This window comes from Lampris incognitus, chromosome 16 (genome assembly GCF_029633865.1).
Source record: "Lampris incognitus isolate fLamInc1 chromosome 16, fLamInc1.hap2, whole genome shotgun sequence".
NCBI classification, from domain to species: Eukaryota; Metazoa; Chordata; class Actinopteri; order Lampriformes; family Lampridae; genus Lampris; species Lampris incognitus.
In genome coordinates, this window is record NC_079226.1 from 40,006,877 (window position 1) to 40,034,376 (window position 27,500).

A 27,500-nucleotide genomic window follows, 5' to 3' on the forward strand; every position below is an offset into this window, starting at 1 on the left:
AGTGTGGGTCCCTCTCGCAGCTGGTCCTCAGTGGTAAAGGGAAAGAGGCGGATCTCTATCCCGCTGTTTGAGCCTGACTTTCATCTCCCCCTGGCAAACTCATTCTCTCTGTTGACAGAGCTTGCTGACAATATATTCCAGCCGGTTACCCGGGTGGCTGATGTCGGCAATGGAGCTACACCACCAACTAGGAAACGTCTTGCAACACCCAGCTCAGCGTGCTCTCCACCTTACATCCCCAAGACCAAGCAGTCACAAGTCGAGCTCACCATCTCCACAGCACCGTCCCTTCGGCCTTCAGTTGTCCAACTACCCTCTTCCTCCACCACTATCACTGAGGTCCTTACTGCAGTGGGTGTGGTGAGTGACACCAATGACCATCATCACTGAAAACTGACAATCTATGATGGGAGGATGCCTCAACTGAAATCCTCGCGATTGGTGAGTCCATCTCCAGGTTTATTAAGCTACCCGGTAGCATAAATGACTGTTTCTCTGGATGTAAAGTTTCCAATCTCTCTACACATTCCAGCCATACTTGATTGCCATCCACCTGTCCGCAATGTTATTGTACACATTGGAACCAATGGCGTCATGTCAACCCAATCATTAAGGATAAAGTCTGACTTTGAGTCCCTCACTCTAACTTTAGAGAGCCTGGGCAAAATCTGTATCCTGTCTGGCCCCATTCCATTCCTAGGTAAGGACTCAGAGTGTTTTAGCCGCCTCTTCAGTCTGTACTACTGGTTAGTGAATTTCTGTACTGCCACAGGCCATGGTGTCATTAACAACTTTGACTCATTCTGGCAGAGGAGGGACTTTTACAAAAAAAGATGGTATTCACCCAAATGGCGAGGGGGTTAAGAAACTGACATAACCTCATCCATTCTATATCGCTTTTTCAGCCTGATGTTTGGCTGCATGCAGAGATCATGTGTCAAACTCTGTATCTATCATGTGTCCCTAGTTCACTCTCAGTCAAGCCTTTCACTCGAACAGTGTGTTGTGTAACACACGCTCTCTGTTAAACTAGACTTTTATTCTCGACAAACTCATTTTACCTCATAAACTGCATTTCTTACTTTTAACTGAGACCAGTCTTAAAACCAGGGACTGTTGCCCTCTAACAGAGCTCTGTCCTTCCAATTACCAGACCCTCAATCTCCCTATGCTCACTGGTCGTGGTGGAGGTATCGCAGTTGTTTTTAAGAATAATTTTATTAGTAATCAGATTATATGGGGTACTTTCAATAGCTTTGAATTACTTTCTTTTAAAATTGATTGTGAAATCCCAGTATGTTGCTTGGTTGTCTACCAACCACCCAAACCTAACAATTCTTGAACTCTCTGAGCTGTTAACTTCGGTGGTTCTCAAATATGGTAGCATTATTATGGCCGGTGATTTGAATGTGAACATTGACAACCTCTCAGATTATCTTGCAACCAACTTTTTAAATATTGGCAACTCTTTTAACCTTGTTCAACATATGTCTGACTGTATGCATAACCATGGTCACACTCTTGAACTTGTTTTTACCCTCGCTCTGATCTTGAACTCTTTCCATGTTTGACTTTGTCTCTGACCACAAATGCATTGTTTTTGACACCATGCTTGAGTCTTCTACTCAACCAGTACACTCTCGCTTCTTCGATGCAAACTCTGCAGCTACTTTTTCATCCTGTTTCTCTGATTCCTATACCCCCCACCTGACTCCTCCAATGTGAATGATCTTGTAACCTGGTTCAATGTTCAGTTTGCTTCTGGGCTAGATACCACAGCTCCCTACACTACCAGGCCGTTGTCGTCAACTAACTCTTGCTCTTGGATTAACGACAACATTCATCATGTGAAAAAGGAACACAGAAGAGCGGAGCTTAGGTGGAATCAATCTGAACTCAGGGTCCATCTCCTCCACCTGAAAGATCTGCTGTCCATGCTCATCCAAAAGATCAAAGAGGCGAGAGTTGCCTACTTTGCAGGCTTAATTAGGTACAATAAACACAACCTGAGGTTCCAGTTTAAAGTCACTGACCGGCTTGTAAACCCTGTCCATCCTGCTCTATCTGCCTCCTTCTCTGTAGACTGAACATTTTTTGTCTTCCTTTGTTAACAAAATCAATAACATTCATTCTAATTGTAACATTGCTAATATTTCCTCTGACTCATCAGTCTACTGTCCTACTCTCTTGGCTGATTTCTCCCCGATCTCTCTGCACAATCTCATGGACAATTTTTGAAGTTGGGCTATACAAATAAAAACTGACTTGACCTGATTTGACTGTATCCTATTTACACTTGTCCTTTATATGTAATCCCCCAAATTCCTTATACAGGTCTTGCCTACCCTGAGCCCTAGCCTGCTCACCGTTATTAATCTTTCTCTCGCCTCTGGCTGTGTTCCTGATGGTTTTAAGATGGTGAGTGTCCAACCTGTTTTAAAAAAAAAACCTCCCCTTGATCAAACCCTACCAAATAACTACAGACCTGTTTCAAAACTACAATTCATCTCCAAAATTCTTGAAAAAAAATCATTGCACAACAGCTCCTTGAGGTTATTGAAGGACTCAATATATTCAATTAATTCCAATCCGGCTTTTTGTCACCAACATAGTACTGACACAGCACTACTAAGAGTGACAAATGACATCCTCATGCGAGCGGACAATGACGAACATTCTATCCTGGTCCTGCTTGACTTAATTGCTGCTTTTGATACTATTGATCACTTCATCTTAGTTGAACGTTTAAATAAGTGGGTTGGTATATCGGGCTCTGCTCTCAGTTGGCTATCTGTCTAACAGGAAGTTTCAGGTTGCCATAGACAACTTTGTGTCCTCAAGTGCCCCTACACTCCGTGGAGTTCCGCAGGGTTCAATCCTTAGTCCAACCCTTTTCTCAATCTACATGTTACATTTAGGCAATCTGGTTAGCCAGTTCATTTGTATCTCTCACCACTGCTATGCTGATGACATGAAGCTATATTTATCAAATGATAAATACATAATATGATAAGTAGCAAATTATATGGGTAATATTGGTACCATTCATGACTGCCTGGCAGCTATTAAGAAATGGATGTCACTCGATTTCCTTCAGCTCAATTCATACAAAACTGAGGAAGTGAAACCTCGTACCAGCCCTCTAGCCACCAATGGGTGCACTCTTTGACCAAAATCTGAATTTCGACCTACACATAAACAAGCTTGTGCAAACCTGTTTTTCCAACTCCAGAACATCACAAAAGTGAAATCAATGCTATCGACCAGAGATCTCGAATTACTAATCCATACCCTAATTTTGTCACGCCTTGACTAATGCAATGCTTTTTTCTCCTGTGTAAGCCAAGCAGCCCTGTCCTGTCTGCAACTCATGCAAAATGCTGCACCCAGGCTGCTAACCAATACCAATCTCAGATCCCACAACACATCAATCCTCGCATCCCTTCATTGGTGTCCAGTAAATTGTAGAATAGACTTCCAGATACTGCTTATCACATATAAGGCCCTACATGGGCTTGCTCCTTTAGACATTTCCAAACTTTTGCAATCTTACTCCACCTCTAGGCCACTCAGATCTCCCAACCAGGGTCTCTTATTTATACCTCGCTCCCGCTGTAAGGGTGACTGTGCTTTTGCCGTAAGGGCCCCGTCCCCCTGGAACAGTCTCTTTCCCTCTGTTAGATCAGCTGAGTCTGTAAACAGCTTTAAAAAAAAAACTTACCAAAACCCATCTCTACCGACTTGCCTTCCCTGTAATGGGCCTGTAATTTTTACTTTTCTTTTTATAACTGTATGTGTATGTTGTTGTTGGTTTTTTTCTTTATATGTATCTTGTGTAGCACTTTGTAACTTCGATTTAGAAAGGTGCTATATAAATAAACTCTTACTTATTTCTGGGCTAGGGTATAGGTTCATATCTAGGATGGTTAGGCTAAAGTCTAGTATTAAAGTTGGGCAAAAGAATTAGAAATAGGCTCAGGATTAGGGTTAGGGGTTAAGGTTAGGGTTAATTTAGGGTTTGGGGTTGTGTGTGTGTGTGTGTGTGTGTGTGTGTGTGTGTGTGTGTGTGTGTGTGTGTGTGTGTGTGTGTGTGTGTGTAGTCCTACCTTGTTGTCATTAGGTAGCTCCATTCCACCCGCTATGCTGCTCTTATCCAAAGGCTGCCGAGTACCTGCACAATTACAACAACACAACATCAGTACAGCAACACAACAGGCACTAATTCACATTAGCAAAATTTACCATTAAATACTATACTTTAAGTATGAGGTCAACTTCTCTCCAATTGAATATCATGCTACACAACACATTAAAAAAAAATCCTTCAATAAAACTGGACCAGCTCAGTGGCATCATCCTCTAAAACTGAGTTTTAAATACATGTATGGAGTATTTCTAAGTATTTTCTCAATGCACATCAAAACTTCCCACTAACAAGTCCATCTCTCTTACCAGTTAGCCAGGCTACAAAGAAAACTATCATAACAAAAAAAAATATTGAGCTTAAATATTAAAATGGAAAGTGCAGGGGCCAAAGTCAGTGGTGCCCCGGGGCCAAGCAGACTGCTAAACTTGTGACTGAGACAACCACATACAGACAAAGAGGGCTTAGCCTTTATCAGCCATTTTACCATTTGTATGGGAATGTGAATCAGTTTGTGGCAAAGCAGTAAACTAAATGGACTGGTGACATCTGCCTCAGGGTGTGAGGGGACACGTTTGGTGAAGCAGACCACTACAACATGGTGCACAATATTTACATCATATATATACATACTGTACATAGTCCAAGAAATCCAATTTTTATGCAGATAAACCTTAACAGCATAGACACCGAGCCTTAAATGCACTTAAAATTATATTAATGAATTTACATTTTCACAATACCAGATGAATCAAAATCATTCATATGTCAGAGTGGTAGCTAGCTTTGCAGCTAGACTATTATTTATGAGGTGAGAAAACTAAAGTGTATTCATTTTACAAGCATCGCAGGCTCATTCAGGCCCCATTCGTGAATTTATTGTAAGATTTCTTGCTGTGAGGCGACAGCGCTAACCACTGGGCCACCGTGCCGCCAGACCAAGTTTGCTTCAATCCATATTAACACATGAAGTACGTAAGGAGTAGGGGAAAGGGATTTCTCTCTCCGTCTGTGTCTGTGTCGTCTATAAATAACACCATGCTTTTAATTCTGTCGAATCCAGACTAGCTCACACTGGGGTAATCCAGATCGTCCCAAGTCACAACCCCAAGCTTTTTAAACGGTACCTAACAGTCAGTGGGGCTGGAAAAGGAGTGCCGTACAAACAATACAGCTGTCCAAATCCCCTTCATTAAAAGATTATCTGATTCCAGGAGAGAATCTTTTTCCCCCTAAAATTCAAATTAAAAGCCCACGGAAAAGTGTCTTGCAATCAATAGAGGAAGTCAGAGTAACTCCTGGACCTACGAGAAATATAGCTCACAGGAGCATTTCAACACTTATAATTGTAGTACATTGGCGTATTGAATAAGCGACACACAAGCAGGTGTGTGTCCTTGTGTGTGTGTGTGTGTGTGTGTGTCACTAGCTCTGGGTAAAAACTTCCATGTTTCATAAGAACACACTTCTAGTGTTGTGGTCTGTCCGTCTCCCGCCCACTGTCTGTGTCACCTCCCTTCTGGAAGCCATTTTGCTGAGGACATTATGTTCTCCCAGTAACACCAGCTCTCTAAGAATGTATTTGTCTCCGCTTCCCAGAGCGCCTCTGACCTCGTCTCGGCGAGGACGCTCCAGTCGGTGTCCAACGCTGCGCTGGTTATGTAATTCTAATCATCTTATCTTGGTAATTACTGACCTTGCCCATGACCTTAGCTCGCCTCCCACTCATATCACGGTGTGTCCGCGTGTGTTTTAACGCATTGGTTCCCAACCCCATTAAATGCAACCCGTTAAATGTTAAATGCAGAGCGCGATTTCTCTACGGGGATCGGTATCTTAAAAAAAAACAAAAAAAAAAACTTGAGAACCGCCAAGGGGGTCACGAGATCATTTCCGGAGATCGCCAGATGGTTGGGGAGAAAACAAGCACGAAACCGCCCAGACCCACGGTGCGCCTGACGCCAAAAGTAGGCCTACTGGTGGCGTGGCGGTCTATTCCGTTGCCTACCAACACGGGTGGGAATCCGGATGTGGGTGTGTGTCCTGGTTGCTGCACTAGCGCCTCCTCTGGTCAGTTGGGGCGCCTGTTCGGGGGGGGGGGGGAACTGGTGGGGGATAGCGTGATCCTCCCACGCGCTACGTCCCCCTGGTGAAACTCCTCACTGTCAGGTGAAAAGAAGCGGCTGGCGACTGCACATGTATGGGAGGAGGCATGTGGTAGTCTGCAGCCCTCCCCCAGCTTGGCAGAGGGGGTGGAGCAGAGACCAGGACGGTTCGGAAGAGTGGGGGTAATTGGCCGGATACAACTGGGGAGAAAAAGGGGGAAAGAAAAAAAAAGGTGTACTGTCTCTTTAATTGTTGTGTGTCGCAGTGTAAAAGGCGGTGGGTGCGCTCTGCGCTTGCCCTCAGCGTGTGTGTGTGTGTGTGTGTGTGTGTGTGTGTGTGTGTGTGTGTGTGTGTGTGTGTGTGTGTGTGTGTGTGTGTGTGTTATATATACATATATATAAAATACCTCGAGGTTCATTTGAGAGAGCAACGTTACAGACAGTGTTGTACTAAATGTCTGTACATTTAGTAGATAATCATTCTTCACATCAGGATCAGCATGAAAAAACATTGCCGTTATTGAATATTACAGAAAATTAACATAAATCATTGCCACCTTAAAAAAAAAACGCATTCAATGTATTGTCATATGATCCGCCTTAAGACACACATCGGCAATAACAGCTTCTGTGCAAATCAATAGGGATACGCGTTTAGCGTCAGCCTCTTAAGAGGACCCTGGGATCTGACATAATGAGAACGGATTTCATTCAAGTGTGTGTGCGCACGAGGGGCCGTTACTTCAGCAAATCGACAAACGCTAATTAGAGCCAACACTCAACGGGTTGTCGTTCGGGTCCTGTGGGCAAAGCAGTGGTCGTCCTGTGTGAGTTTGGTAGCGTTCCTGAACAGTCTCGGGCAGACAGCTCACGGGCGATCAGTGTGTTTGCATCGGGTGTTGTGAGTTCAATGTCCCAGTGCTGTGGAGGAGGGGGGGGGGTTTGCAAACACCAGCTTGATTTACCTGGGGGGGGGGTGGGGGGGGTGTCACGACTCAAAAAGGTTGAGAACCGCTGTTTTTAACGTACGCGTCTGTAACTGGATGCAAATACGAGCGCTTCCAAGAGAGTACGTTCGCTTCGGCGTACCTTGTGTCCAGGAAGGGTGGTGTCTTAAGTAGAAGCTGACCTCCGGCCTCCTAGCTCCCCATTGCTGGAGGAGGTCCAACAACAGCAATTCCTGCGGGAGAACCCTCTCTGAGAGCGGAGATGGAGTGGAGATAAAGCCATTGATAGAGAGATGGCGAGAGGCACGTGTCCAGAGAGGCAGAAAGAGAGGGGTGAACAGAGGCAGACCGGGACGGACAAACAGGAAGCAGACGTGTAAACAGGGGGAGGACAGAAAGGGGTCAAGAAAGGGGGGGGAGACAAAGAAGGATAAAACAGTAAGACATAGAAAGGCAGTGAAAGACAACATGATTAATTATTGCACCCTTTCCATTTACTAGCACTGCCGTATTTCGCACTTTGAGATCGTGCGTACACCAAGGTCCTCCTACCCGACGGGGCAGTTAGAGGGCAGGATCTGAGATCTAAAACAAGGCTTTCTGTCATGGGCAAATGTAAAAAGTGGGCCGCACAGATTTCTATGGTTCTTCTATGACTTGGTGTGACCAGAAGTATTTCCCAGGAGGCTCTGCACTTTAGACAGCTCCACTTTCACTTCCGCCCCGCAGAGCCGTGCTGAGACGTACCAGCCGGCAGAGATGGAGGGGGAAGGCTACACACTGAGTGTTCATGTGCTTTGTGAAGGTGCATCACTGCTAATGTTTGACAACCCCTGTTATATACTGGTCACTTTATTCTCCCCAGTTTATTTATTTATTTATTTGTTTGTTTCACCCCCCCCCCACTATTCTCCCCAATTGTACGTGGCCAATCACCCCGCTCTCTGAGCCGTCCCAATCGCTGCTCCACCCCCTCTGCCGATCCGGGGAGGGCTGCAGACTACCACATGCCTCCTCCGATACGTGTGGAGTCGCCAGCTGCTTCTTTTCACCTGACGGTGAGGAGTTTCACCAGGGGGATGTAGCATGTGGGAGGATCATGCTATCCCCCCCCCCAGTTCCCCCTCCCCCCTGAACAGGCGCCACCGACCGACCAGAGGAGGCACTAGTGCAGTGACCAGGACACATACCCACACCTGGCTTCCCACCCGCAGATACGGCCAATTGTGTCTGTCGGGACGCCCGACCAAGCCTGAGGTAACACGGGGATTTGAACTGACGAGCCCCGTGTTGGTAGGCAACGGAATACACCGCTACGCCACCCGGACGCCCCCCTCCCAGTTTATTTTGTTGTTTCGTTATTTTGTCATTATGCTGGCTTGTAGAAAGGCTGTGGGCCCAGCTCACCTTGGTTCTCCCCCTCTTTATTTGATACAAGCCTCTACTTAAAGAGCATTTCTTCAGGAATTCTGATATTTGGATTGTTATCTACAAAATTAAAAGGCAAACAACAAAACATTTAAAACATCAAACTGACAATAACTTGAAATGTTGGAAAGGAAATGTAAAAACTAGCATCTCCCTAATCTGGGTCAACTAGTGGTGCCTCCCTCTCTATCAACATCTGCTTATGAAGGGACCTAGAGCTGGGCATTCAAACTAAGAGTACATTTTTATTTTCTTTTTTTATTTTGATTTTGATATACTCTATTAATCCCCGTGGAGAAATTCCTCTCTGCATTTAACCCATCCTAGCTGTGTAGCTAGCAGCAGTGGGCAGCCGCCATGCAGCGCCCGGGGACCAGCTCCAGTTGGTCTCGCCATGTCTCGGTCAGGGGCACAGACAGGAGTATTAACCCTAACATGCAAACTCCACACAGAAAGGACCTGGGATGACCCCCAAGGTTGGACAACCCCGGGGTTCGAACCCAGGACCTTCTTGCTGTGAGGCTACAGCGCTAACCACTGGGCTACCGTGGCGCCCACACTGCCTTCCTTGTAGACGTGCACATGCAAATAATGTTAAAATCCCACTTTTGCTGTTCTGTCTCATTGGGAAAACAATCAATCAGTCAACCAAGCTGCATTTTAAAGCGCTTTTCTAGCTGCAACAGCCACTCAAAGCTCTGCACGTATGTTTTCGAAACCCCCAGTAACAATATTCTGACAACACAATGGCAAAGCTGTAACACTCGACAATCTGTCATAGATAAAGTACATGGTCATAACAACAATGTCGTTCTCTGCAACCCAGTCAGCAGTCAGGATTTGCAGCCTTTAGGCACTGACCTCCGTGTGAAGACCCAACAGCACTCTGACACAGTCTCTAACCACCATCTTTCATGTGTTGTTTTCCCATGTGAACCAGTGAAAATCCATCATCACCGCCTACACTGTATCCTGCCCAGCCCTTCGCACCACAATACAACAAATAGTGTGTTAGAACGTGGATGAGCGGTTTAACATGAGTGAATAACACAATCTAGGCCACACGTTAATGGACACAACAGTGTCCAGGGACTTCGAGTGATGGACTGTGTTTTTCAATAACATAATGGAATATAGGTTACTTTTCACGGCTCTGTTGATTTCACAAATTGTAGTTTTATACTGGATTATACCAGGTTTGTTATGTCTTGAATCATTTTACAGCAAGTGATCTAGGCCAGTGTTATTCTGTGATAATCCAGTCATGTAATGCAGGATTATAATCTTAAAAAATAATCTAATACCCACAAAACAGATTGTTGGCGGTATTTTAATTAGCTCTGGACAGCAGTGAAATTGTGCATATTGTATGTATAGTGTCTTGTGTGCGTGTGTGCACCAAAACATAATGGCTTCCGCTTTTGTGAGATTCAGCTTCATGAGCTCGACACCTGCTGTTTATTCTCTTACCATCTCTTCTCTAGCTCTTCATTTGTCCTACTGATTTCAGTATTTTCTGTGCTTAGTTCACTTATCGCTTGATTCTCTAGTTTTCTTTCACAAACGACTCTTGTGTTTAGTAGGCAGCTTCTCATTCCTAGTTTGTTACTAGCTTGGAGCTTAGCCTAGCTTAGCAGTTAGCTCTATTACAGTCCCAGTCAAAGCAGCCTTGTTAAAACGATGGTTTGTGGTGACTGTTCCACAGTTACAGAGGGGTTGTCTCTATTAGAGAGACGTGTCTGTGAGTTAGAGCAGCTGCTTTTGGCTAGGATTACATTAGATGTGGCGGGCACTCCAGATAGCCTTAGCCCCGGGCCCGACAGCAGACCTGCTATTGTTAGCCTAGAGCAGTGTTTCTCAACCGGGGGTCCGCGGACCCCTAGTGGTCCGTGGTGTAATTGCAAGGGGTCCGTGAAAATAAAATATATTTAAAAAAAGATCCTATGACATTTATAGAAATAGGATTATTTTACTCAAATGTGACTGAGACCTTTATCTACCTCAACTATAAAGGGTAACAGGACTTTTTTCTCTAATTACATCTGTTTCACAAGTGTAATTTATTGTATTTTAATAAGAGATCTCGCTCCCGTTTGCATTGTTAAAAGTTACTGAATACATATTCTGTTTTGTTACATATATCTGAAAGTTACTGAATACATATTCTGTTTTGTTACATATATCTGAAAGTTACTGAATACATATTCTGTTTTGTTACATATATCTGAAAGTTACTGAATACATATTCTGTTGTTACATATATCTGAAAGTTACTGAATACATATTCTGTTTTGTTACATATATCTGAAAGTTACTGAATACATATTCTGTTTTGTTACATATATCTGAAAGTTACTGAATACATATTCTGTTTTGTTACATATATCTGAAAGTTACTGAATACATATTCTGTTTTGTTACATATATCTGAAAGTTACTGCATAAGAATTCTGTTTTGTTACATATATCTGAAAGTTACTGAATACATATTCTGTTTTGTTACATATATCTGAAAGTTACTGCATAAGAATTCTGTTTTGTTAACTATATCTAAGTTACAACTGAAAGCTCTTATTTTTGCCCCAAAGAGTGAATAAATGCTATAATGCAATTTAAGATGCAGTTTCTACTGTTTCTATCAAATTGCAACCCCCCTCCCCCAAGATCAGGTGGAGGGGTCCTCAGGGTAGATCAAAAATACGCAGGGAGTCCAGGACCCCAAAAAGGTTGAGAACCACTGGCCTAGAGCAGCCTCGTCGGCAGATGTGGCAGTTTGTCTCTGTTTACTAGCATGTGAAGGCTCACAAGAGCAAGCCACTGGTCGTGTGGCCCGGTCTGCAGTCACCTCTCCCGACTGCAAACCGGTTATCGCCACTCACCAGCCCTGTTTCTCTCGCTCCTGTCGACACAGTATAGCAACACACGCTAGTGATAGGAGACTCCATTACCTGCAATATCAGAGTAGCTTCGCCAGCCTTGGTTCACCGTTTACCCGGGGCCAGGGTCTCCAACATAGAGGATAATCTTAGGGTGCTGGCATCACGGAGGGAGAATTAGTGAGACCAGGCACGCAGCACCACTACTTTCAGCAACATGGTTATTTGTGTAGGTACCAATAATGCTAGAATGAAGCGATCAGAGATCACAAAAGCCAGCCTCGTCAGAATGCTCAAGTCTGCCAGAAAGATGTGTCGGCATCGATTAATTGTCTCTGCCCCTTATCCGTGAGGGGCAATGATGAAATGGTACAGTAGGCTCACCTCAATGGCTCGTTACTGTAATGAGCAGGGATTTGGTTTTGTTGATAACTGGCCTTCTTTCTGGGGCCGCCCTTACCTGATGAAAGCAGACGGCATTCACCCTACTGGGGATGGCGCCGCTCAGTTATCTAGCAATATACATAACGGTCTACGTTTAGTTTGAAATGAAAGCCATTTGACATTGTATTCTTACAACGAATTGTATTCTTACAAGGAATTTGTTCTCTGCATTTAACCCATGCTATTCCTACCACTGGTGGTGGTGAAATTTTCAACAAAGTATCTCATAAACTACAGAATCAAACATCTAATGTTATCAAAATTGTGACCATATATGGTTCAAAGTGGAGGTTATCAAAATTGTCAACTAATAATGCAGTGTCTAATTCCAATTAATATTTCACCTATTGGTAGCTCTAAAGGTCTGCCTACTACTGATCACTTGAACAAGCATCTTGTTCAAGTGATCAGTTGTTGATAAATTTGGTTTCATAAATATCAGATCACTGTCTACCAAAGCCTTGATTATAAATGATCTGATTGTTGAACATAGTTTCAATATGATTGGGTTATGTGAAACACAGCTGAGATCAGATGTTTTCCTTCCCTTAAATTAAGCTTCCCCACCTGACTATACTTGTGCCCATGTAGCTCGGGCAAATAAACAAGGTGGGGGTGCTTTCTTAATATACAAGTTTGTTTTCAATTTAACTTCTAAACTTGAATCTAAAGTCCAGTCTTTTGAGGCTCTTATTCTAAGTCCATCTCCCTCAGCAACGAACAGACTCGGCTCAGTCCAGATTGTGATACTCTATCGACCTCTTGGCTCTTACTCAGTATTTCTTGAAGAATTTCTCTCAGTTCATTTTGACGTGATTCTAATTCTTGGTGATTTCAATATTCATCTGAATAAGGCTGCTGATCCTCTAAGTAAAGCCTTTCTGGCAGTAGTTGATACTTTCGGGTTCGTGCAGTTTGTTCAAGAGTCGACTCATTGCAGAGGGAACACCCTTGATTTGGTTTTATCTAAAGGGATAGCTGTTTCTGATCCGACTGTCTTGCCAACCACATCTGCTGTGTCAGATCATTTTCTCATTAAATTTGAAGCATTACTGGTCTGTCATGTTAATGTAATTGCCACTCGCCACATTGGTCCCTCCACTGTAGCTGCATATGGCCTGCAGCCGCCTGAAGTCTTGGCTCCTTTCACTGTAGTGACTGACCCTGGAACATTTCACTAGTGACTTAAATGTGGCCCTCTCTAGTTTCCTCGATTCTGTTGCACCTCTCACTACCAGAGCCAGGCGACTAAAGAGGCCTACACCCTGGTTTAACGACAGGACACGTGCAAGGAGACTGCAACATAAATGGGGAAAATTAAGATCGTAGGTGTTTCACCTGACGTCCGCCTACACCGACCAGACGGCGTCACGGGAAAAAGCGGAGGCTCGGAGGGATTTGCTTCTACATAAACCAGGGGTCCCCAATTACTTTTCATAGCGGGCCACTTTTAGGGCCACTTTTAAAACCACGGGCCACTCAACCTCCAGCAGCAAGTTGTTCGTTAGTTTGTTTTGGTGTCGATACGTTGCAGGTATTATAATTTAAACAGAGATTTTTCATCTATTTTTCGATATATTACTAGTCTTACTTTTACTAAGAAATTAATTTTTTTTTTTTTTGGTAGGGAAATGAAAAAAAAAATTCTTCCTTCTGGCATTTCTCCAAAAATTCTCGCGGACCATAAATCAACCCATCACGGGCCGGACGTGGCCCGCGGGCCGCCTATTGGGGACCCCTGACATAAACGAAGGGTGGTGTACAGATGTCACAAAGTAAAAACTGCAGTCCGGACTTACAGTCATTGCTCGTGTAGCAACTTGAACGACACGTATACGTTATAATAAGGACGCTTTACTTAAGTGAATGGGACCAGTACATAGCCGAATTGCAGCGCACCAAGCGACCGCGAGCACTAACATGGATCACACACAACAGACTGACGGACGCGGCTCACTTGCTTCCTGTGTGACGTCCTAAAAGGGTCCGGGGACCCCACAAAAGAATGATAATAAAACTAATCCCGTTTAACTCATTATAACACTCACTTTTCATAATCCTTGGGGACCTTAGCAGAGCACGCGAACTACCAAAATACAAACAGGATAGTAACTGTCCCACCAGGGAAAATAACACACCGGACTACTGTGACACAATTCTTCAAACTGGTAGCGTAGTGGTCTATTCCGTTGCCTACCAACACGGGGATCGCCGGTTCGAATCCCCATGTTGCCTCCGGCTTGGTCGGGCGTCCCTACAGACAGAAGTAGGCCGTGTCCACGGGTTAGAAGCCGGACGTGGGTATGTGTCCTGGTCACTGCACTAGCGCCTCCTTTGGTCGGTCGGGACAGTGGAGGGGGATAGCGTGATCCTCCCACCTGGTGAAACTCCTCACTGTCAGGTGAAAAGACGTGGCTGGCGACTCCACGTGATTCGGAGGAGGCATGTGGCCCTCCCCGGATCGGCAGAGGGGGTGCAGAGGTGGTGGAGCAGCGACCGGGATGGCTCAGAAGAGTGGAGTAATTGGCCAAGTACAATTGGGGGGGTGCGGGGGGGGGGGTGCATCGCTCTGTCCCCCGGGCAGCTTTGGGGAACTCTGATCACTGTTTGGTCCATCTTATTCCAGCCTACAGGCAGAAAGTAACAGCAGCATAGGCTGTGGTTAAAACTGAAGAGATGGACCAGCAAAGCAAAGCAGGAAGTGCAGGACTGTTTTGACTGGAGTGTATTTGAAGCTGCAACTGGCAACCCGGACGAGCTAACTGACACTGGGACGTCTTGCGGCAGCTTTTGTGAAGACATGTGTGTGTGGCTACCAAGACCTTCTGCACACACAACAATAACAAGCCACGGTTCACAGCCAAACTAAGACACTTTCGGCAGGCCAAGCAGGATGCCTACAGCAGCGGGCATCGAGCCGTGTACAAGCAGGCCCGAAATTCCCTGACAGAAGCTAAACTTTAACACGACGGTGCTGCTGTGTGCCATGGTGTCAATTTTTGCCATGTAAATTTCTATTTGTGTAGCCCAATATGACAAATTACAAATTTGCCTCAGGGGGCTTTACAGCAACACAACATCCTGTCCTTAGACCCTCGCATCGGATAAGGAACAACTCCCTGAAAAAAAAACATTTAACGGGGAGAAAAAATAGGAAGAAACTTCAGGGAGAGCAACAGAGGAGGGATGTCTCGCCCAAGACGGACAACGTGCAATGGATGTTGTGTTTACACAATTTACACAATACAGCACTGAGAGAGGATAACACAATTATAATGGAATTATAAAATATATGAAGACTATGATGAGGAGGATGCCAAGCGGTGTCCAGACGCCGCCGGAACAGCCCAGGACCCGAGACACGTGACCACCACCCCCATGGAGACCTGACACGACAGACTCGCATCACACCATATGATCACAATGGTGTGACGATCGCAGTGTAACTGCCAACCATTTCAACTGTTCGTCACCTCACTGTCCCCTACAATACTGGTGGTACTTCACCTCCGCATGGATTATCCCTCACTCACGTCAAACCTTTATTCGGCACAGTTTAAAGCCTTCGAGAAAGCGTCAGTGCAGCAAGGCTCATGGAAATCATCAAACCAGTTTGGTTTATTTGACATGCTGTGATAATTCACTCGACAGCCGTGGTGACTGGGGCGACTGGTACGCTTTAGGTTGTGGGAAATGAGCTGCGTGATCTCAGTTCCTTTGTACGTGCTAGTAAATATCACTGGCCTTTTCACAACATATGATAGCAACAGGGTATCACGACGCTATCCGACTATCGAGACCCAAATGCAAAAAAATAAATATATATATAATGAAGTGTTTCTGTATGAGAGGTGAAGGTCGAAAGAAGGGCCAAGGGGATGGTTCTTCTGCTTTCTGCAGGTAAGAGATGTTCTTGCCTTAACATTTGACATGATGCTCCTGGGCTGTCACGCCATTTATCCTATCAGATGTATGTTAGAATTATGGTTACTAGGGTCAGGGTCAGGGTTCAGGGTTAGCCTGAAGTCAGCATATCAAATGGGGATCTGACAAAATCTCTCAATTGCAGAAAATGATAATCTGACTGATTCACGTGGACTTAATGTAGCTCATATGGGAAGGAGAGGGATGTTGAAGAAGTAGATAGAAAATAATAAAGCTGAAACGGTGGCGTGAAACATTCAGTTTCAGTTGCCAGTATTCTGGAGGTGTAGTGAGTGGGCCTGAACATAATGAAACATCATAACAGGAAGATGAACACTTGCTAACCCATGGGCATGCACACTCAGACTGTAACAGCACTATCAAAGGGTTGGTTCTGATAAGTCCATGGTCCCAATATATAAACGGTGGTGTAACCTGACGTTTTCTGTCATAAAATCAAATACAGCATTCACTGGAGTTCCCGAAGGCAAGCTTGTAGAAAAGGGAAAGCTGACATCTTTTCCATCCCCCTTACCCACCCCTGCTCTAAACAATGGAGTTTGTTGAAAATCCCAAAACCCTGTGGTGAGCTGCCTCATTTGCCCCATGTTGCCAGGCATGAGTCAAGATGAGATCAGCAGTGTCTGTGGTGTTGTGTACGACAGATGTCCAGTCACACAAACGGGTATGGAGCCCCTCTCAGGTTCATCAGTGTCATTTTCAACATCCTAGATAATATTGACAGAACGTGTCACTCAGCCAAGCTGTGTCAAAATCCCACCAGCAGCGTCTGAGATGTCGTCTAACGGTCAGGTGCACAGAGGAACAAGCAAACAAATGAGCACGTGGTCTTGAGCAAACGAACAGATCCAGAACCCCTATAGATAGCCCGCTAGCTTGCTAAATAGGTACTTACCATGCCCACTCCATACTTCAGCGAGGTGACACTCTCCTTCCCCCGCCTCCTTACAGTACTCCACTACATCAATTACCCTGGTTGCCGGGGTAACAGGTACCTCAGTCAGCATCTGCTGGCTGTCGTTTAAGTATACTGTCAGGATCACCTGTAAATTGGAAACAAAGGTTTAAATATCCTAGAAAACAAATAGAAGGCTGCTTGTTAAGTGGCAAAAAAACAAAACAAAGCGCTGAAACCTGTTCACACTTTCAAAACAAGTCAAGTCAATTTTGCTTCAAGGGGCTTTACAGCAACGCAACATCCTGTCCTTGGCCCCTCACATCAGGTAAGAGACTAGTATTGTATCTTAAATGGATCAAACTCGTATATGTCATCATCGGCTTGCTGCCTGGCTAGATGACACTACTCCTAAGAAGGTCGGTTGTTCTTGAAATGTCGCCTTTTTTGACGTAGGAGACAAACTGGTTTGACGAGGAGGTACATTTCTCTAAAATAAGCTGTAGGAGGATCCAGAAGAACTAAATAACTTGTGGACTGTCATCATGCTTCAGCTAGTGTCTGGAAGTCTGTAGGGCCCCTTTACAATTGCCACTGACATGTCTCTTGTATCCGCCACATTGTATTCAGATAGGATTTAGCTGGATAACTGTAATATATTACAGTTAACTAACTATAATATATTACAGTTATCCATCTGAATACAATGTGGTGGATACAAGACATATATATATATATATATATAAAGACATATATTAAGGCCTAGTGTACTAAGCTTTAATATATGCCTTTATTATCCACGTGGTCCACATTGTGATCCAACAAACATGCCAGCTGTAACGGGGGCTTGGCAGTGATCCGTCAATACCACAAACTGATAAACATGTATGTTGTCATAGCAGAAATTAACATTTTGTCTGTTAATGTCTGATGTTAACGTTCATCACACACGTGTGTTGAATGACTGTGGCTGAATCAGGAATGAGGAACACGACGTATCGTCTCCCCCAGCCCACAGCAGCGCATCACAAGAACAGAAACACATATCCGGAAACTACAAGAACTTCAAGAATACACATACAAATTAACACATACATCTATATATATCCAAACTAAACAACAACAACAACAAAAGAGGAAGAAAATCACGGTCCAAGGGAGCGAACGCCAGCCAGGAGGACTGTCAGAACCACATGGGCTAGCAGTTAGCTTAGCCTGCCCCGCTTCCGCGTCCTGTCAGACCGCCTTCGGTGCTTCCTCTTCGGGCGCAGCTCCAGGCAAGGCCGTGGTCCCTGGGCCCACGGGACGCGGCAGACCAAGCTCCCCCAGCCGTCAAACCAAGACAAAACTTAAACGCGGACAAAGCCACTGCATGGACGCTACTGAGCCAGGCCGCCGCAATTCGCGCCGCCATCTTCCCACACCGGAAGCGGTGCAGTAGAACGGCGAAATGCGGAACGTGGACTTGATTAGCGACCCGGATCCAAACGTTCCAGAGTTTACTAGCAGAGGCGTGTAGGCTCTGACCAGTTCAGACTGGGCCAAAATTGTAAATCTAAGTCTACAAACTTAACTGATTTAAAAAAAAAAGAAGATGCTTTAAACCTTCTGTAAGCGGTTATTTTCTTGCCCGGTGCGGGATTCGATATGAGGAGTACTGCACCACGAGGCGACGTCACTAACCGCTCGGCTAAAGAGTCATACCCCCTAGCTAACGGGTCTTATTAGTAGTTTACAGTCGTCACCCTCCCCGGAAGCGCGCCCTCGCGCTTGTTGTTCCCGCGCTCCGAAGAGACTTCTGAGGATCTGCACACTTCCGGATCCCGCCGCTGCCACCAATGTAAGCGGTTATTTTCTTGCCCGGTGCGGGATTCGATACGGCGTGTACTGCACTACAAGGCGACATCACTAACCGCTCGGCTAAAGGGTCAGATCCTAACGGGTCTTATTAGCAGTTTACATTTCTATTTACACTATGATCTATCAATATATTATCTACAAATTATCTTTGAATATCAATCCATCCATTCATCCAGCCATCCACTATCTATAACAGCTAAATCGAATTCAAGGTCACTATCCCAGCAGGCATTGAGGTGGAAGGCAGGCAGACAGCATGCCATCCATTAGCATAATATGATATGATATAATATAATATACTACCACTACCTTCAGCTGCTCCCGTTAGAGGTATAATATAATACAATATAATACAATATAATATAATGTAATATAGGCCTTGTACAGTGTAGTACATTGTACATACCGGCATATGAGGATTCTGTGTTTAAAATAAATATGAAACGGGTAACGACACAAAATGAGAATACTCTGTAATAAAATAACTTGGAGTTTCCAGCCAAAAGATTATAGTAGCAATCAGAAACGGACATCCTCTGATGTGGCCAGTGACGTCATCACACACAGTCAGTCAGCTGTCCAAAAGATAAATTTAGGGTAATCTGGGATGGGCACACACACACACACACACACACACACACACACACACACACACACACACACACACACACACACACACACACACACACACACACACACACACACACACTTTTTGCTGTTAAGAGGGTGTGTGTGTGCAGGCTTAAGCACCCAGGGCTGTGTCTCCGTAACACAAACACAGACATGGACGTTTCAGTTCCTCCTCGTGTAGGGGGTATCCAGACTGAAGTTCCTCCTCGTGTAGGGGGTATCCACAGACTGCAGTCCCTCCTCAAGTAGGGGTCATCCACAGACTGCAGTCCCTCCTCATGTAGGGGTCATCCACAGACTGCAGTCCCTCCTCATGTAGGGGGTATCCACAGACTGCAGTCCCTCCTCGTGTAGGGGGTATCCACAGACTGCAGTTCCTCCTCGTGTAGGGGTTATCCACAGACTGCAGTTCCTCCTCGTGTAGGGGTCATCCACAGACTGCAGTCCCTCCTCAAGTAGGGGGTATCCACAGACTGCAGTCCCTCCTCAAGTAGGGGTCATCCACAGACTGCAGTCCCTCCTCATGTAGGGGGTATCCACAGACTGCAGTCCCTCCTCGTGTAGGGGGTATCCACAGACTGCAGTTCCTCCTCGTGTAGGGGTTATCCACAGACTGCAGTTCCTCCTCGTGTAGGGGTCATCCACAGACTGCAGTCCCTCCTCGTGTAGGGGGTATCCACAGACTGCAGTTCCTCCTCGTGTAGGGGGTATCCACAGGCTGCAGTTCCTCCTCGTGTAGGGGGTATCCACAGACTGCAGTCCCTCCTCGTGTAGGGGGTATCCACAGACTGTAGTTCCTCCTCGTGTAGGGGGTATCCACAGACTGCAGTTCCTCCTCGTGTAGGGGTCATCCACAGACTGCAGTTCCTCCTCGTGTAGGGGGTATCCACAGACTAGTTCCTCCTCGTGTAGGGGGTATCCACAGACTGCAGTTCCTCCTCGTGTAGGGGGTATCCACAGACTGCAGTTCCTCCTCGTGTAGGGGGTATCCACAGACTGCAGTTCCTCCTCGTGTAGGGGGTATCCACAGACTGCAGTCCCTCCTCGTGTAGGGGGTATCCACAGACTGCAGTCCCTCCTCGTGTAGGGGGTATCCACAGACTGCAGTCCCTCCTCGTGTAGGGGGTATCCACAGACTGCAGTCCCTCCTCGTGTAGGGGTCATCCACAGACTGCAGTCCCTCCTCATGTAGGGGGTATCCACAGACTGCAGTCCCTCCTCGTGTAGGGGGTATCCACAGACTGCAGTCCCTCCTCGTGTAGGGGGTATCCACAGACTGCAGTACCTCCTCGTGTAGGGGGTATCCACAGGCTGCAGTTCCTCCTCGTGTAGGGGGTATCCACAGACTGCAGTCCCTCCTCGTGTAGGGGGTATCCACAGACTGCAGTTCCTCCTCGTGTAGGGGGTATCCACAGACTGCAGTTCCTCCTCGTGTAGGGGTCATCCACAGACTGCAGTCCCTCCTCGTGTAGGGGGTATCCACAGACTAGTTCCTCCTCGTGTAGGGGGTATCCACAGACTGCAGTTCCTCCTCGTGTAGGGGGTATCCACAGACTGCAGTTCCTCCTCGTGTAGGGGGTATCCACAGACTGCAGTTCCTCCTAGTGTAGGGGGTATCCACAGACTGCAGTCCCTCCTCGTGTAGGGGGTATCCACAGACTGCAGTCCCTCCTCTTGTAGGGGGTATCCACAGACTGCAGTCCCTCCTCGTGTAGGGGGTATCCACAGACTGCAGTCCCTCCTCGTGTAGGGGGTATCCACAGACTGCAGTCCCTCCTCGTGTAGGGGGTATCCAGACTGCAGTCCCTCCTCGTGTAGGGGGTATCCACAGACTGCAGTACCTCCTCGTGTAGGGGGTATCCACAGACTGCAGTCCCTCCTCGTGTAGGGGGTATCCACAGACTGCAGTCCAACTGGGATGGTCAGAGAGATGAGGAGACGCAGCGTACAGCGAAGAGAGGTGGCGAAGGCAAAGCAGAGGGCGTATGGTGGGTGAGCTGTATGGGAGGATGGATGGACACTGAGGAAGGAGGGCAGGAGGCAGCGAGCTGGGAGGGACGTGCAGCAGGTAAGGGTGGTAAGGATAGAGATGGAAATGTGCTGACAAGTGAGGAGAGTGTGCTGAGAAGGTGGCGGCGTAACGAGCTCGGAGGACTAGACTCGCGAGCGCTTGGCTACCGGGTCGGACCCTTTAATCAACGGGTTAACGTTGTCGCCCGCGGTGCGGGAGACCCGGGTTCGCGTCCTGGCTGCGGCGGTTCCCAGGCTGCCCCCCGCCCCCAAATTCGCTACAGAAGGAGTACTTTGAGGGGCTCGTTTTGACCGCCCATGGTGATTTTAGGTGGGAGTGAATTTGTTCTAGAGTTGATAACACACGATCTCGCGATATGAGAAGCGTCTCCAGCCGTGAAAGCCGTATCGAACGATTCGGAAATTCGATCCAGTTTCGTCCCACCCCTAATCCTGGCCAGGGTTTACACCAGACACAGGGCGGAATGGAAATCAATCCATCAACTGACTGACTGCAGATATTACTGCAGTTTTTCCTCTAACCGTGACATTAACTCGGCCACAGCCCCTAGTAACAGTTGAAACTGAGTAGAATTGATTCTATTGTAGCGATTTCGGAGGACAACGCAACCACAGGAACTGCCGCGGCCGGGAGGCGAACCCGTATCGCCCGCACCGCAGGAGACATCGCTAACCGCTAGACCAAAGGGTCAGACCCGCCAGCCAGCGGCCAGCGTGTCTACTCATCCATGCACGTTACGCTATTTTAAATAAAACCCATCTTCTCATTTGCTGTAGCATATTAAACGAAGAAGAAGAAAGTGTGCGTGTAAACTGGACGTGCCGTGAACATGGTTGCGCGTGTCCCACAACCACAACAAATGTCGAGTAAGAGACAGCACGTGTGTAAGCGTCACCATCTGCAGCATTTCCACTGTGAGGGAAAAAGGATGCTTATGTAGCGGTTATAGGGCTGCATAATTCCCCTTATTGAGCTAGTAGGAACTTTAGTTTACAGCTGCTGTTTCCTCGGTTCGTGTTTACAGTGACACACTTCCGCTGCGCGGGTTTTTGTTGTTGTCGTAATGGTGAAGGAATAAATGGTGCACGTTGTGTAGCCGGAAAAGAACGTTGTCACGACACCTGATTGAGCTCCTCTACACTTATTTTTATTTTTTTTACTTTATTTTCTTTCTACTTTCTCTTGTAAGTTAAGAGAAACCTGGACGGCAAAGGAAAATGAAACTGTTGTTGTACTGATACGCATTTTGTAATATACTGTAAACTACTAATAAGACACGTTAGCCCCCTAGCTAACGGGTCTGACCCTTTAGCCGAGCGGTTAGTGATGCCGCCTCGTGGTGCAGTACACCCCGTATCGAATCCCGCACCGGGCAAGAAAATAACCGGTTACATTGTGGCAGCGGTGGGATCCGGAAGTGTGCAGATCCTCGGAAGTCTCTTCGGAGCGCGGGAAGTACAAAACGCGAGGGTGCGCTTCCGGGAGAGGGTGACGACTGTAAACTACTAATAAGACACGTTAGCCCCTAGCTAACGGGTCTGACCCTTTAGCCGAGCGGTTAGTGATGCCGCCTTGTGGTGCAGCACACCCCGTCTCGAATCCCGCACCGGGCAAGAAAATAACCGGTTACACTAGCCTGTTGTGAAAAATGGCGTTAGAAAAGGAGAGCCGTCCTATCTGTGACGCAGCATAAACGTGTGTTTCTTCACCAGATGTGAGGCGCAGTGATCCCACAACGTCTCGGTGACATTGGGAGAGCTGTAAGTATATTCCGATGATGTCGAGAATTCGGGATGATCTCGTGAGTCGCCATTATTTTGGCCAGGATAACCGTGACACGAAATTGTCATTATGGCCCACCCCTAACACGCGCGCGCGCACGCACGCACACGCGCACCCCCCCCCCCCCCATAGAACCAGTGTGTGGCACTTAAAATGCCTTCGGTGCTGACTCGGGTGACTCTGGCTATTTTGGGCATCAGAAAGACGCAGGCCGCTGGGAGGAGAGACAGACAGACCATCACAGCAGAAGAAGACACCACCCCCCACCACCACCCCCCGCAGCAGAATGGACAAGCATACTGATGAGTACAGACAAAAGATGGCTGCTGCACAGAAAGACAGACTACCTCGGCAGTCTCTCAGACTGAGTCCTTTGTGATGGCCAGACTGCCAAAACTCAAGAAGAAGAATACAGCCGCCGCCCCCCCCCCCCCGCGCGCTCTGTTTCTCTCTTCCCCTTCGCTCCCGTTTACTCACCTGCTGTTGCATGGCTCTCTTCCTAACTTGGAGGTTCTGCCTAGGTTTCCTGACCTTGTTCCGTTTGGGGCTCTGACAGAGAGAGACCAGCTGGTCCAGAACCAGTCCACAGAAACACCTCATGGAGAACAAGCAACCACACTGGACAGAGGCAATGTCTGTCCTGTACTCTGGTGTGTGTGTGTGTGTGTGTGTGTGTGTGTGTGTGTGTGTGTGTGTGTGTGTGTGTGTGTGTGTGTGTGTGTGTGTGTGTGTGTGTGTGGCCGTCCAGGAAGTAAGTGCTGTGTTAGCCGGTACCAGGAGGAGCGAGTGGGTTTTCAGCAGTCTGAGCACAGGGGAGTGGGTGAGGAGGAGAACATGACGAGAGGAGAAAGGAGGCGGCAGCAGAGAACAGGACTCTATCGCCCTGTTCACACCGGGGTTTAAGATGCGTTGTGGGCGATCGGGTCACAAGTGGACAGCGAGACACATCCCCGTTTACACCTGTGTCTAGTATGCGTCTCCACATGCGGCCTGCTGACCACGTGAGATCACTCCGAAGAAGAAGAAGAAGAAGAAGATTTCGATACTGTCTACGTCAAAGGGCGTCAGTCAAGCGCCAGATTTGCCGACTAGCGGTGAAAACAGCAGCTAATGTGTGAAGGTGTTTCAGGCACTAATATACATGTCCGGACTATTCCAGCTGTTGAGACTGGCAGGTCTGATTCTTCTGCCCAAATGGAGGTCAGGGGTCTCGTTTCACTTGCACTCCAACCACCTACACCCTCCTCTTGCTCCATTTTTTTTGAAAGTTGGCGCAATGTTGCCAAAACCACCACCACATCCTGCGTTGATGACGTAGTTTCCTGTTACATCCTTTTCGGGACGCATCAGGACACATTATAGCGTTTACACTACAAAACACATGTGGTCAAACGCGTCCCAGACCACCTCGGCACGTGGTTTGAGTTCACAAAACGTGTCGGTGGTCGTTCACACTTGTATTTAGCGCCGCCCACTTGTGATCCGATCGCAAAACAAAACCGCATTTTAAAACCAAGTGTAAACGGGGTGAATGACTCAGAATCAGAATCAGAAACACGGCCATGTCATTTCATGCACTTTACATGAAATGAAATGACACATCGGTTCCCCGGCCCACAGCAGTGCAACACAAAGACACAAACACATCCAAGAACGACAAGAACTGCACGAACACACATACCCACACTAACACACATGTCCACACTAACACACATATCCAAACCAACACACATATCCAAACTAACACACATATCCACACTAACACACATACCCACACTAACACACATATCCACGATAACACACATACCCACACTAACACACATATCCACACTAACACACATACCCACACTAACACACATATCCAAACTAACACACATACCCACACTAACACACATATCCAAACTAACACACATATCCAAACTAACACACATACCCACACTAACACACATATCCAAACTAACACACATATCCAAACTAACACACATACCCACACTAACACACATATCCAAACTAACACACATATCCACACTAACACACATATCCACACTAACACACATATCCACACTAACACACATACCCACACTAACACACATACCCACACTAACACACATATCCAAACTAACACACATATCCAAACTAACACACATACCCACACTAACACACATATCCAAACTAACACACATACCCACACTAACACACATACCCACACTAACACACATATCCACACTAACACACATACCCACACTAACACACATACCCACACTAACACACATACCCACACTAACACACATATCCACACTAACACACATACCCACACTAACACACATACCAACACTAACACACATATCCACACTAACACACATACCCACACTAACACACATATCCAAACTAACACACATATCCACACTAACACACATATCCAAACTAACACACATATCCACACTAACACACATATCCAAACAAACAAGAAAATCCCTGTCCAGGAGAATGAACGCCAACAACTGTTGGAAGCGCCGGTCTGCATGGCTAGCAGTTAGCTTAGCCTGCCCCGCTTCCGTGTCCTGTCAGGCCGCCCTCGGTGTTTCCTCTTCGGGCACACCTCCAGGCAGGGCCGTGGTCCCTGGGCCCACAGGACGCAGCAGACCAAGCTGTCCCAGCCACCAAACAAAGACAAACTTAGACGCAGATGTGGACAGAGACACTGCATGGACGGTGCTGGGCGAGGCCTTAGCAAACGTGAATTTGAGCCGCCATCTTTAAAATTCGCAACAATGAAACAAAAGAGGGAAAAAGACGGACAGCTGCTCAGTTTTACTTCACTCACTAGATAACTGTACCTTCACACACTCACACATGTCCACAGCCCGGGACCACCTGTTCTATTAACGACCTATTAAAGGCACACCTGGTTACCGGCTTCAATAACACAACACTGGCAGGCGACCACAGCAATGTCGGCACATTTCATTATGTAATTGCGTAGCCTTTATTTTTACACCTTTTCATTTCTGGATGTATTCTTATCTGATTTATTTTTTTATTTTTTTGATGATTTCTACATTTCTCCCATTTTGCTGCTGCAGCAGCAAATGATTCCTGACAGGAATGGTTGAGTTGTAAAGTAATCTATTACATAGTAATAAAATAACAGGTGTAAGAACTCAAGTCCAGCTACTCCGAAGGCCAAAGAAGATAAAGGTGTGCCACATTATACATCTCCCTCCCTACAATACACCATCTCCCTACCTATTATACATCATTATGCATCTCCCTCCCTACAATATACCATCTCCCTACCTATTATACATCACTATACATCTCCCTCCCTACACTATACCATCTCCCTACCTATTATACATCATTATACATCTCCCTCCCTACACTATACCAACTCCCTACCTATTATACACCATTATATATCTCCCTCCCTACAATATACCATCTCCCTACCTATTATACATCTCCCTCCCTACAATATACCATCTCCCTACCTATTATACATCTCCCTCCCTACAATATACTATCTCCCTACCTATTATACATCATTATGCATCTCCCTCCCTACAATATACCATCTCCCTACCTATTATACATCTCCCTCCCTACAATACACCATCTCCCTACCTATTATACATCATTATACATCTCCCTCCCTAGACTATACCATCTCCCTACCTATTATACATCATTATGCATCTCCCTCCCTACAATATACCATCTCCCTACCTATTATACATCATTATGCATCTCCCTCCCTACAATATACCATATCCCTACCTATTATACATCTCCCTCCCTACAATATACCATCTCCCTACCTATTATACATCTCCCTCCCTACAATATACCATCTCCCTACCTATTATACATCTCCCTCCCTACAATATACCATCTCCCTACCTATTATACATCTCCCTCCCTACAATATACCATCTCCCTACCTATTATACATCTCCCTCCCTACAATATACCATCTCCCTACCTATTATACATCACTATACATCTCCCTCCCTACAATATACCATCTCCCTACCTATTATACATCTCCCTCCCTACAATATACCATCTCCCTACCTATTATACATCACTATACATCTCCCTACCTACAATATACCATCTCCCTACCTATTATACATCTCCCTACCTACACTATACCATCTCCCTACCTATTATACATCTCCCTACCTACACTATACCAACTCCCTACCTATTATACATCATTATACATCTCCCTCCTTACAATATACCATCTCCCTACCTATTATACACCATTATACATCTCCCTCCCTACAATATACCATCTCCCTACCTATTATACCATCTATCCCTCGGCCTCCCAGTGCCCCTGTGCCTCCTACCTCTCCTTCTAACCTCATGCCCTCCAGTGCTAGTGCCTCCTGTCTCACCCCCCA

At 46.3% G+C, this 27,500-nt stretch overlaps 1 protein-coding gene across 4 annotated transcripts in view; it reads right to left on the bottom strand.

Annotated features, from left to right (window-relative positions):
• LOC130125941 (apoptosis-stimulating of p53 protein 1-like) overlaps positions 1-27,500 on the bottom strand; it is a 119,087-nt gene that overhangs the window by 79,138 nt on the left and 12,449 nt on the right. For all 4 annotated transcript variants that reach the window (XR_008811699.1, XM_056295305.1, XM_056295306.1 and 1 more), the window contains exons 2-4: positions 16,785-16,932; positions 7,339-7,446; positions 4,107-4,171 (exon numbers count right to left, since the gene is read on the bottom strand). Coding sequence is in view for 3 of the 4 variants with exons in the window: in XM_056295305.1 (XP_056151280.1) it covers positions 4,107-4,171; positions 7,339-7,446; positions 16,785-16,932 (321 nt within the window). In the remaining variant the exon portion in view is untranslated. The remainder of the gene's footprint in view (positions 1-4,106; positions 4,172-7,338; positions 7,447-16,784; positions 16,933-27,500) is intronic.